The 12,540-nt window shown below is 41.2% G+C and overlaps 1 protein-coding gene across 1 annotated transcript in view; it reads left to right on the top strand.

Moving 5' to 3' along the window:
- The window catches only part of LOC103514930 (neurogenic locus Notch protein-like), a 31,471-nt gene that overhangs the window by 7,803 nt on the left and 11,128 nt on the right, over positions 1-12,540 (top strand). Inside the window, 1 exon segment of the mRNA XM_026827774.1 lies at positions 160-529. Within this exon segment, the coding sequence (XP_026683575.1) occupies positions 160-529 (370 nt within the window).

Raw genomic sequence — 12,540 nt, 5'->3', positions numbered from 1 at the left:
GTAGTCTCGCCGAATAGAGGGTTAAACCCCCGTCGTTAAAAACCTTAGCAGTTAAACCTCTATCCAACAAAAATCTTATCCTACTTAATTATTAGGTTTTTTTTCACTTGAATTTAAAATAATTATATTAATTATATTTTTCCCATTTTCTGCCCACAGTAACCTGTCTCTCCCACGCGGACTGTTACCCGGGCGGCGGCTCGCTCTGTCTAGCCAACCTGTGTACCCGGGGCTGTTCCGCCGATACCGACTGTCCGGCCGCCCTTTCCTGCCGTTCCGCTGAATGCGTTGACCCGTGCTCGCCCGCGCCGTGCGGCCCCAACGCCCAATGCTCCGTGGCCAACCACCGGCCGCTCTGTTCGTGCCCGGCCGGCCTCATGGGGCTGCCTAGTGCGAACACGGCCTGCGTGCGGACCCCCGCGCTGGAGTGCGAGGAGAACCGGCAGTGTAAAGGGGAAGGGGAGGTTTGTGCGGACGGTAGATGTCGCCCCCTGTGCTCCTCGGATGGAGGCTGTTTGAGTAACGAAAGGTGAGAAATTTCCTCCGTGGCCGAGTGGGTATCACACTAGGCTTGCACGCAGGAGGTCCGGGTTCGATTCCAGGCGGGGCCGAGGTTTTTTTCGGCTCTGTGCTTGGAGTTCGGGGTGCACTCAGCCTCTTGAAGACAATTGAGTAGCTACTTTAATCGAGTAGCGACCAGTGGCGGCATTACAGGGTAAAAACAAAAATTATAAAATGGACCCCCGCGCTGGAGTGCGAGGAGAACCGGCAGTGTAAAGGGGAAGGGGAGGTTTGTGCGGACGGTAGATGTCGCCCCCTGTGCTCGTCGGATGGAGGCTGTTTGAGTAACGAAAGGTGAGAAATTTCCTCCGTGGCCGAGTGGGTATCACACTAGGCTTGCACCCAGGAGGTCCGGGTTCGATTCCAGGCGGGGCCGAGGTTTTTTTCGGCTCTGTGCTTGGAGTTCGGGGTGCACTCAGCCTCGTGAAGACATTTGAGTAGCTACTTTAATCGAGTAGCGACCAGTGGCGGCATTACAGGGTAAAAACAAAAATTTTAAAATATATGACAGAAATAGTACAGGAGGCTCTTAGTAATGCTGTGATATCCACAAAAATTGTGAATAAGCTCTCAGCTTCACCACAAATAAATCATGATTTAGATTAGATTTTTTAAGGTGAGAAATTTCTTGGGAATATCTTCCTTGGCGTTTGATTCCCACTCAGTAGGTTTTTCTGGGGGATATCAATAATTTTGCTTACCATTTTCCCGTTTGGTACTGATTTTTTTCTTTTCTTTTTCAAATATATTGGAAAGTCAAGATCTAATCTTTTGTAGATTTATTAGTAACTATTACAACAGTCAGGCATTCTTATGGGGTAGTAACCTCAGGAGATGTACCTGATATTGTAGTAACCTCAGGAGATGTGCCTGATATTGTAGTAACCTCAGGAGATGTACCTGATAGTGTAGTAACCTCAGGAGATGTACCTGATATTGTAGTAACCTCAAGAGATGTGCCTGATATTGTAGTAACCTCAGGAGATGTACCTGATATTGTAGTAACCTCAGGAGATGTACCTGATATTGTAGTAACCTCAGGAGATGTGCTTGATATTGTAGTAACCTCAGGAGATGTACCTGATATTGTAGTAACCTCAGGAGATGTACCTGATATTGTAGTAACCTCAGGAGATGTACCTGATATTGTAGTAACCTCAGGAGATGTACCTGATATTGTAGTAATCTCAGGAGATGTACCTGATATTGTAGTAACCTCAGGAGATGTACCTGATATTGTAGTAACCTCAGGAGATGTTCCTGATATTGTAGTAACCTCAGGAGATGTACCTGATATTGTAGTAACCTCAGGAGATGTTCCTGATATTGCAGTAACCTCAGGAGATGTACCTGATATTGTTGTAATCTCAGAAGTTTTTTGTGGTAAAGTTGTTCCTTCAGATGTTGTTGGTGTCATAGTAGTTTCAGGAGGTGTAGTTTGTTCCATTGTTACCGTTGTAATATTGTGTTCATCCTCTTTGATTGTAGTGAATAAGTTTCTGATATCTGGGGTAAACACTCTGTTTGTCAGTGTTTGATTCTCAACAGGAGTAATAAAGCCAGGCCGACTAGTAACATACTCAACAACTGATACAGGTGTTATAGTAGTTTCAGTTTCGGGATATTTAGTTGTATATCCAGGAGTTGTTGTTTCTAATCCAATTGTTGTTTGTGGATATATAGTCGGTATATTCGTGCTGATGGTAGCTTCAGGGTGTTCAGTAGATATTTGTTTCACAGTTGTAAAATCAGGATAACGAGTGGTTCCCGTAGTAGGTAAATGTGTTATATTAGGTCCTACAAGAGTTGGTTGTGTTATTGTAGTTAATAGTTGTACCTTCAGGATATTTAGTTGTTCCCTCAGGATATTCAGTTGTACCTTCAGAATACTTAGTTGTACTTCAGAATATTTAGTTGTTCCTTCAGGAGTTGGTTGTGTTACTGTAGTTCCCTCAGGATATTTAGTTGTTCCTTCAGGAGTTGGTTGGGTTACTGAAGTTCCCTCAGGATATTTAGTTGTTCCTTCAAGAGTTGGTTGGATTACTGAAGTTCCCTCAGAATATTTAGTTGTGCCTTCAGGAGTTGGTTGTGTTACTGTAGTACCTTCAGGATATTTAGTTGTGCCTTCAGGAGTTAGTTGTGTTAGTGTAGTTCCTTCAGGATATTTAGTTGTTTCCTCAGGAGTTAGTTGTGTTACTGTAGTTCCTTCAGGATATTTAGTTGTGCTTTCAGGCGTTGGTTGTGTTATTGTAGTACCTTCAGGATATTTAGTTGTGCCTTGAGGAGTTGGTTGCGTTACTGTAGTTCCCTCAGGATATTTAGTTGTACCTTCAGGAGATGGTTGTGTTACTGTAGTACCTTCAGGATATTTAGTTGTGCTTTCAGGCGTTGGTTGTGTTATTGTAGTACCTTCAGGATATTTAGTTGTGCCTTGAGGAGTTGGTTGCGTTACTGTAGTTCCCTCAGGATATTTAGTTGTACCTTCAGGAGATGGTTGTGTTACTGTAGTACCTTCAGGATATTTAGTTGTGCTTTCAGGCGTTGGTTGTGTTATTGTAGTTTATTTAGTTGTACCTTCTGTTGTTGGTTGTGTTACTGTAGTTCTTTCAGGATATTTAGTTGTGCCTTTAGGTGTTGGTTGTGTTACTGCAGTTCCCTCAGGATACTTTGTTGTACCTTCAGGAGTTGGTTGTGTTCCTGTAGTTCCCTCAGGATATTTAGTTGTTCCTTCAGGATACTTAGTTCTACCTTCAGGAGTTGGTTGTGTTACAGTTGTTCCCTCAGGATATTTAGTTGTACCTTCAGGATACTTAGTTGTACCTTCAGGAGTTAGAAGGATACCTAGTTGTACCTTCAGGAGTTGGTTGTGTTACTGTAGTTCCTTCAGGATATTTAGTTGTACCTTCTGTTGTTGGTTGTGTTGCTGTAGTTCTTTCAGGATATTTAGTTGTGCCTTTAGGTGTTAGTTGTGTTACTGTAGTTCCCTCAGGATATTTAGTTGTACCTTCAGAAGTTGGTTGTGTTACTTCGTTGTGTTACTGTAGTTCCTTCAGGATATTTAGTTGTGCCTTCAGGTGTTAGTTGTGTTACTGTAGTTCCCTCAGGATATTTAGTTGTACCTTCAGAAGTTGGTTGTGTTACGGTAGTTCCTTCAGGATAGTTAGTTGTGCCTTCAGGATATTTAGTTGTACCTTCTGGTGTTAGTTGTGTTACTGTAGTTCCCTCAGGATACCTAATTGTACCTTCAGAAGTTGGTTGTGTTACTGTAGTTCCTTCAGGATATTTAGTTGTGCCTGCAGGAGTTGGTTTTGTTGCTGTAGTTCTCTCAGGATATGTAGTTGTACCTTCAGGAGTTGGTTGTGTTACGGTAGTACCTTCAGGATATTTAGTTGTACCTTCAGGAGTTAGTTGTGTTACTGTAGTACCTTCAAGATATTTAGTTGTGCCTTCAGGAGTTGGTTGTGTTAGTGTACCTTCAGGAGTTGGTTGTGTTGCTGTAGTTCCCTCAGGATATTTAGTTGTTCCCTCAGGATATTTAGTTGTACCTTCAGGATATGTAGTTTTACCTTCAGGAGTTGGATGTGTTACTGTAGTTCCCTATTTAGTTGTTCCCTCAAGATACTTAGTTATACCTTCAGGAGTTGTTACTGTAGTTCCTTCAGGATATTTAGTTGTACCTTCAGGAGTTGGTTGTGTTACTGTAGTACCTTCAGGATATTTAGTTGTGCCTTCAGGAGTTGGTTGTGTTACTGTAGTACCTTCAGGATATGTAGTTGTGCCTTCAGGAGTTGGTTGTGTTACTGTAATTCCTTCGGGATACTTAATGGTTGTGTTACTCTAGTACCTTCAGGATATTTAGTTGTGCCTTCAGGAGTTGGTTGTGTTACTCTAGTACCTTCAGGATATTTAGTTGTGCCTTCAGGAGTTGTTTGTGTTACTGTAGTACCTTCAGGATATGTAGTTGTACCTTCAGGAGTTGGTTGTGTTCCTGTAGTTCCCTCAGGATATTTAGTTGTTCCTTCAGGATACTTAGTTGTACCTTCAGGAGTTGGTTGTGTTACAGTTGTTCCCTCAGGATACTTAGTAGTTTCTTCAGGATATTTAATTGTACCTTCAGGAGTTGGTTGTGTTACTGTAGTTCCCTCAGGATATGTAGTTGTACCTTCTGGAGTTGGTTGTGTTTGTGTAGTTCCTTCAGGATATTTAGTTGTGCCTTCAGGAATTGGTTGTGTTCCTGTAGTTCCCTCAGGATATTTAGTTGTACCTTCAGGATACTTAGTTGTACCTTCAGGAGTTGGTTGTGTTGCTGTAGTTCCCTCAGGATATTTAGTTATTCCCTCAGGATATTTAGTTGTACCTTCAGGATACTTAGTTGTACCTTCAGGAGTTGGTTGTGTTGCTGTAGTTCCCTCAGGATATTTAGTTATTCCCTCAGGATATTTAGTTGTACCTTCAGGATACTTAGTTGTACCTTCAGGAGTTGGTTGTGTTGCTGTAGCTCCCTCAGGATATTTAGTTGTTCCCTCAGGATATTTAGTTGTACCTTCAGGATACTTAGTTGTACCTTCAGGAGTTGGTTGTGTTGCTGTAGTTCCCTCAGAATATTTAGTTATTCCCTCAGGATATTTAGTTGTACCTTCAGGTGTTGGTTGTGTTGCTGTAGTTCCCTCAGGATATTTAGTTGTTCCCTCAGGATATTTAGTTGTACCTTCAGGACGTTGTTCCTTCAGGATACTTAGTTGTACCTTCAAGAGTTGGTTGTGTTACAGTTGTTCCCTCAGGATATTTAGTTGTACCTTCAGGATACTTAGTTGTACCTTCAGGAGTTAGCCAAGTCATAAATTTGTCGAGGTGTTGTGGAGAACGACATTAGTGACAAGCATTTACCTCAGTAAAAAGTCTTTTCCTCCTTTTTGAAGTAAAAGCGATTCTTTTCCTTTTTTCCTCCTTTTTTATTTCGGTCGGTCGGTCGGTCGGTCGGTCTGTCTGTCCCCATAGAAGGACTTATCCAAACCTGGTCGACCTATATATCAAAGCCAATGGTTGTGTTACTGTAGTTCCTTCAGGATATTTAGTTGTGCCTTCAGGTGTTAGTTGTGTTACTGTAGTTCCCTCAGGATATTTAGTTCTACCTTCAGAAGTTGGTTGTGTTACTGTAGTTCCTTCAGGATATTTAGTTGTTCCCCCAGGATATTTAGTTTTGCCTGCAGGAGTTGGTTTTGTTACTGTAGTTCTCTCAGGATATGTAGTTGTACCTTCAGGAGTTGGTTGTGTTACGGTAGTACCTTCAGGATATTTAGTTGTACCTTCAGGAGTTAGTTGTGTTACTGTAGTACCTTCAGGATATTTAGTTGTGCCTTCAGGAGTTGGTTGTGTTAGTGTAGTTCCTTCAGGATATTTAGTTGTGCCTTCAGGAGTTGGTTGTGTTACTGTAGTACCTTCAGGATATTTAGTTGTACCTTCAGGAGTTGGTTGTGTTACTGTAGTTCCTTCAGGATATTTAGTTGTACCTTCTGGTGTTGGTTGTGTTACTGTAGTTCCCTCAGGATATTTAGTTGTTCCCTCAAGATACTTAGTTATACCTTCAGGAGTTGTTACTGTAGTTCCTTCAGGATATTTAGTTGTACCTTCAGGAGATGGTTGTGTTACTTTAGTTCTATCAGGATATTTAGTTGTGCCTTCAGGATATTTAGTTGTACCTTCAGGAGTTGGTTGTATTACTGTAGTTCCTTCAGGATATTTAGTTGTTTCCTCAGGAGTTGGTTGTGTTACTGTAGTTCCTTCAGGATATTTAGTTGTTTCCTCAGGAGTTGGTTGTGTTACTGTTGTTCCTTCAGAATATTTAGTTGTTCCTACAGGATTTGTTTGTGTTACTGTAGTTCCTTCAGGATACTTAGTTGTTCCCTCAGGAGTTTGTTGTGAAACTTGAGTTCCTTCAGGATATGTAGTTGTACTTTCAGGAGTTGGTTGTGTTACTGTAGTTCTTTCTGGAGTTGGTTGTGTTACTGTAATTCCTTCAGGAGTTGGTTGTGTTACTGTAGCTCCTTTAGGATATTTAGTTGTTCCCTCAGAATATTTTTTCCTCAGGAGTTGGTTGTGTTACTGTTGTTCCTTCAGAATATTTAGTTGTTCCTACAGGATTTGTTTGTGTTACTGTAGTTCCTTCTGGATATTTAGTTGTTCCCTCAGGAGTTGGTTGTGAAACTTGAGTTCCTTCAGGATATGTAGTTGTACCTTCAGGAGCTGGTTGTGTTACTGTAGTTCTTTCTGGAGTTGGTTGTGTTACTGTAATTCCTTCAGGAGTTGGTTGTGTTACTGTAGCTCCTTCAGGATATTTAGTTGTTCCCTCAGAATATTGAGTTGTACCTTCTGGTGTTGGTTCTGTTAATGTAGTTCTTTCGGGATATTTAGTTGTTCCTTCAGGATATTTAGTTGTACTTTCTGGAGTTGGTTCTGTTAATGTAGTTCCTTCGGGATATTTAGTTGTTCCTTGGTGTTGGTTCTGTTAATGTAGTTCTTTCGGGATATTTAGTTGTTCCTTCAGGATATTTAGTTGTACTTTCTGGAGTTGGTTCTGTTGATGTAGTTCCTTCGGGATATTTAGTTGTTCCGTCAGGATATTTAGTTGTTCCTTCAGGATATCTAGTTTTTCCTTCAGGATATTTCGTTGTGCTTTCAGGAGTTGGTTGTGTTACTGTAGCTTCTTCAGGAGTTGTTTGTGTTATTGTAGCTCCTTCAGGAGGTGTTTGTGTTACTGTAACTCCTTCAGGAGTTGTTTGGAGTACAGTTGTTATCTCAGGGTATCTAGTAGTTCCTTCGGTAGACATTTGTGTTGTGTTACCAATGGTGGTTTCAGTATATTTTGTTGTTATACTCCTTCAGGAGTTGTTTGGGGTACAGTTGTTATCTCAGGGTATCTAGTAGTTCCTTCGGTAGACATTTGTGTTGTGTTACCAATGGGGGTTTCAGTATATTTTGTTGTTACTTCTGGAGTTGTTCTTAAATCAATTGTAGTTTCAATAGTTGTGCTTGGTTCAGTGGTCACGGAAAAGTCTATGCGATCAATTAAAGCTCCTACGGGTGTTGTTTCGGGTAATACAGCAGTGTTAAATTGTCCAGTGGACTTTGTGTTTTCATAGGACATTGTTGTAGTTTCTGTTAGATTTATTTGAGAAGTTGTTCCATAAGTTGTAGATGTCGTTTTGTCTGTTCGGTAGGACTTGCTCTCCAAAGTCGTCCTTCCTTCACCTCCAGGTCGGGTGGCATCTTTTACGTATTACTTCTGGAGTTGTTCTTAAATCAATTGTAGTTTCAATAGTTGTGCTTGGTTCAGTGGTCACGGAAAAGTCTATGCGATCAATTAAATCTCCTACAGGTGTTGTTTTGGGTAATAAAGCAGTGGTAAATTGTCCAGTGGACTTTGTGTTTTCATAGGACATTGTTGTAGTTTCTGTTAGATTTATTTGAGGAGTTGTTCCATAAGTTGTAGAAGTCGTTTTGTCTGTTCGGTAGGACTTGCTCTCCAAAGTCGTCCTTCCTTCACCTCCAGGTCGGGTGCCATCTTTTACGTAAATTGGTTTAGATGTTACTATTATCGACGTTGTCGTTGATGTGATGTTTTCATCTCCCGTTATGAGATGTGTTCTGTTGAGTGGTTTGATAATAGTTGCTATTGTAGTTGTCATGTTAGGTTCAAAAGCAGGTGTTTTAGTAGTAGTTTTTGATTCTGTAGTTGTTTGGGGAGTGGTTGTTTCAGGGGACAAAGGATACTTGGGATATCGCTCAGTTTGCGTTGGTGTCGGTGGAGTTTTTGTACCAAAGTGGTTTGATAATAGTTGCTATTGTAGTTGTCATGTTAGGTTCAAAAGCAGGTGTTTTAGTAGTAGTTTTTGATTCTGTAGTTGTTTTGGGAGTGGTTGTTTCAGGGGACAAAGGATACTTGGGATATCGCTCAGTTTGCGTTGGTGTCGGTGGTGTTTTTGTACCATTGGTCGTTTTGGGAGTGGGTCTAGGAGGCAGATAGGAAATGGGAACACAGTTGGTCATTGGATGGCCCGTATGGATCGGCCGACATTGGCAGATCGGCCGGTGCGATTTGACCACACAGATGGCCTGGATCGGATCGCATCGCACCAAATCGCACGGATTCGAACACTTCCCACCCAAGCAAGACGTGTCGTCTGTACAATCGGTGTCGAGGGTGCAATTGAGGTCTGAGAAAACATTTGGGGGGTTGGGAAAGAAACACACAGAAAAACAGAACAAATTATTTACATTGAAATATGTACACAGTAGTAAACTAAACGGTTTAGTGAAGTTAATTAAAAAATTCAGTTTCAGATTTGAAAAAGTCCCACGGAAAATAAATTAAATAACTTCCCTCAAAGGGAAGTTAGCTAATTTTATTATTGTCAAGATATTTTCTTGCTTTTTTTGTACGCACGGATTCGAACACTTCCCACCCAAGCAAGACGTGTCGTCTGTACAATCGGTGTCGAGGGTGCAATTGAGGTCTGAGAAAACATTGGGGGGGTTGGGAAAGAAACACACAGAAAAACAGAACAAATTATTTACATTGAAATATGTACACAGTAGTAAACTAAACAGTTTAGTGAAGTTAACTTCCCTCAAAGGGGAGTTAGCTAATTTTATTATTGTCAAGATATTTTCTTGCTTTTTTTGTGAATTTTACTATGGAACTTTTTCATCTTTCTTGTTGAATTATCCCAATATTGGTCAAGTTATTACACTCATTGCCCCGTTATTTGCCTTGTTATTTAAACATGAATAAAAGCTGTATGTACAATGTTATTTACAATAAATTGGGAATATTATAGGGTGTATGCGTTAAAACAATATGTTTAAAGCTTTAAAGTTTAACAAAGTGAACCTTTTAAGTGCTCATCCAAGATCAGAGACTCGAATCCAAAGTGATTTTTATCCATCATTTTTTTTCCTTCCTTTTTCCAAGTGAAATGAAAAATGGAAATTGGAAAAAATCATTTTTCGCTTTGGGAAGAAAAAAAGTCAAAAGTTAAATTGGTTGAGCAGTCAACAAATGGTTTGGGGAACAACTTTTTGGATAGAACACAGAAGAAAGACATAGGGTGTATGCGTTAAAACAATATGTTTAAAGCTTTAAAGTTTAACAAAGTGAACCTTTTAAGTGCTCATCCAAGATCAGAGACTCTTTCCAAGTGAAATGAAAAATGGAAATTGGGAAAAAATCATTTTTCGCTTTGGGAAGAAAAAAGTCAAAAGTTAAATTGGTTGAGCAGTTAACAAATGGTTTGGGGAAACAACTTTTTGGACAGAACACAGAAGAAAGATATGGGAGGGACAGTTGTTGTAAGGGATTACGGTGTAAGATGGTGACAGTGATTGAAGATCTTGGTTGGTTATTGGGAAGGTTCGGTTAGGTTTCGGATAGGTGGTTCTTCGTTCTTCAGCCGAGATTCTTCAAAGTTGACTTTTCAGAGGGCGACAATTCCATCTTGTCCACGGAGTTGAAGACACGAAGAATTTCAGAAAGAACGTGAATTTTGTTGGAAATTATTCAGTTAATTTTATTGTTGTTAGGATAAGCGTTAGTTTTGCGTGTGGATATTATGATTTAGTGAGTGGTCAAGAAATTGGTACACTGAGAAAAATCTATAAAAAATATACTGGCAGGTTATCTACTTTGGAGTTTAATCCGTCTAGTTTGTGCAATAAAGTAAAACCTGGACTACACCTATGTATTTCAGTATTTCACGGACACATGAGTAACTACAGCAGGTTTTCCCCGCACACTAAGTACAGGATAACAGAGAATATTGAAGCAGTTCTAACCTTATCACGCAAATGCCTTGTGTTAGTAGCTGTTTGAAAGAGATCCTTCAAGTAAATATCTTTGACCTCTCACACTGCGGGGAGAGCTGATGGTTTTCGTTCTTCAGCCGAGATTCTTCAAAGTTGACTTTTCAGAGGGCGACAATTCCATCTTGTCCACGGAGTTGAAGACACGAAGAATTTAAGAAAGAACGTGAATTTTGTTGGAAACTATTCAGTTAATTTTATTGTTGTTAGGATAAGCGTTAGTTTTGCGTGTGGATATTATGATTTAGTGAGTGGTCAAGACATTGGTAAATTGGTACACTGAAAAAAATCTATAAAAATATACTGGCAGGTTATCTACTTAGACTAAATCTGTCTAGTATGTATATGTGCAAGAAAGTAAATCCTGGACTACACCTATTTCACAGACACATACAAGTATAACTACAACAGATTGTCCGCACTACTGGTTAACAAAATGGAGACTATTGAAGCAGTTCTAACCTTATCACGTAAATGCCTTGTGTTAGTAGCTGTTTGAAAGAGATCCTTCAAGTAAATATCTTTGACCTCTCATACTATCGGGAGAGTTGATGGTCGGTTGTGTTGCTGTAGTTCCCTCAGGATATTTAGTTGTTCCCTCAGGATATTTAGTTGTACCTTCAGGAGTTGGTTGTGTTGCTGTAGTTCCTTCAGGATACTTAGTTGTACCTTCAGGAGTTGGTTGTGTTCCTGTAGTTCCCTCAGGATATTTAGTTGTTCCCTCAGGATACTTAGTTGTACCTTCAGGAGTTGGATGTGTTACTGTAGTTCCTTCAGGATACTTAGTTGTACCTTCAGGAGTTGGTTGTGTTCCTGTAGTTCCCTCAGGATATTTAGTTGTTCCTTCAGGATACGCTGATGGTTGGAGGAAGAGAAGAAATGTGTTAGTTGACACGAAGAAGAAATGTCTGAAGACAGTTGTGACTTTACCTTTCACGCATCCTGCCAGTTCCATCCGATATCCAGTAGGACATTGGATGCTGCACTGAGCCATATGGTTCTCCACGTAACACGAGGAATCTGCCGGGCATAGGGTGAAGATACATGGGTTCAGACACTGGAAGTTCCGGCACACCTGATCCTGAGGACATCCCTTGTCGTTGAAACACATACTGGCTGAGGGCGAACACTTGTCCATGCAGAGACACACGGCCTTGTGTTGGTTCACGGTGCATTGCTTATCCACGGCGCATGGGTTGGGAACGCATGGGTTCGTACACTTCCCTTGGACACACGTCAACTGACCGCAGTCCTCATTGGTGAAACACTCCCGCTTCGAGTCCATACACTTGAGTTCCCCTATGTCCGTGATGGTGTAGCCATGCTCACAGATACAACTGGTGCGGTTATTCTGAACCTTACAGATCTTGTTGCGTTCACATTTCACATTAGCACATCCTTGTCGTTGAAACACATACTGGCTGAGGGCGAACACTTGTCCATGCAGAGACACACGGCCTTGTGTTGGTTCACGGTGCATTGCTTGTCCACGGCGCATGGGTTGGGAACGCATGGGTTCGTACACTTCCCTTGGACACACGTCAACTGACCGCAGTCCTCATTTGTGAAACACTCCCGCTTCGAGTCCATACACTTGAGTTCCCCTATGTCCGTGATGGTGTAGCCATGCTCGCAGATACAACTGGTGCGGTTATTCTGAACCTTACAGATCTTGTTGCGTTCACATTTCACATTCGCGCACAGGTTCTCAACACATTGTCCGCTCAATGGCCCGCGACTATTCTTGTTACACACTTGTCCGCTTTTACAGTCGGCATCCGTTTTACAGCCGCCTTCTGGTTTCACAGGGATTTCTTCTTTGGTTTGACTTGTACACGTTGCGTTCTTACACACTTCATTGGCATCACAGTCTTTATCCAATTTACACCTGGTAACTTTACATACATTATTCACACAGGTTTCCACATCTTTCTTACAGTCCGTCTGTTTTCTACAGGTATTTTTACACAGATTGTTCTTGCACACTTGTCTGTTGGAACAGTCCGCTGTTTTGTTACAAGTGTTAAGCTTGCACAGACCGTTCCTGCACGTTTCCCCGGGGTTGCAGTCATAGTCTTGCGTGCAGATGTAGTCGCACAGGCCTTGGTTGCACACGCCATT

The sequence above is a fragment of the Diaphorina citri genome, unplaced genomic scaffold (genome assembly GCF_000475195.1).
Source record: "Diaphorina citri unplaced genomic scaffold, Diaci psyllid genome assembly version 1.1 scaffold1245, whole genome shotgun sequence".
Lineage (NCBI taxonomy): Eukaryota > Metazoa > Arthropoda > Insecta > Hemiptera > Psyllidae > Diaphorina > Diaphorina citri.
The sequence above is the reverse complement of the archived record's forward strand: the minus strand, read 5'-3'. Positions and strand labels throughout refer to the sequence as shown.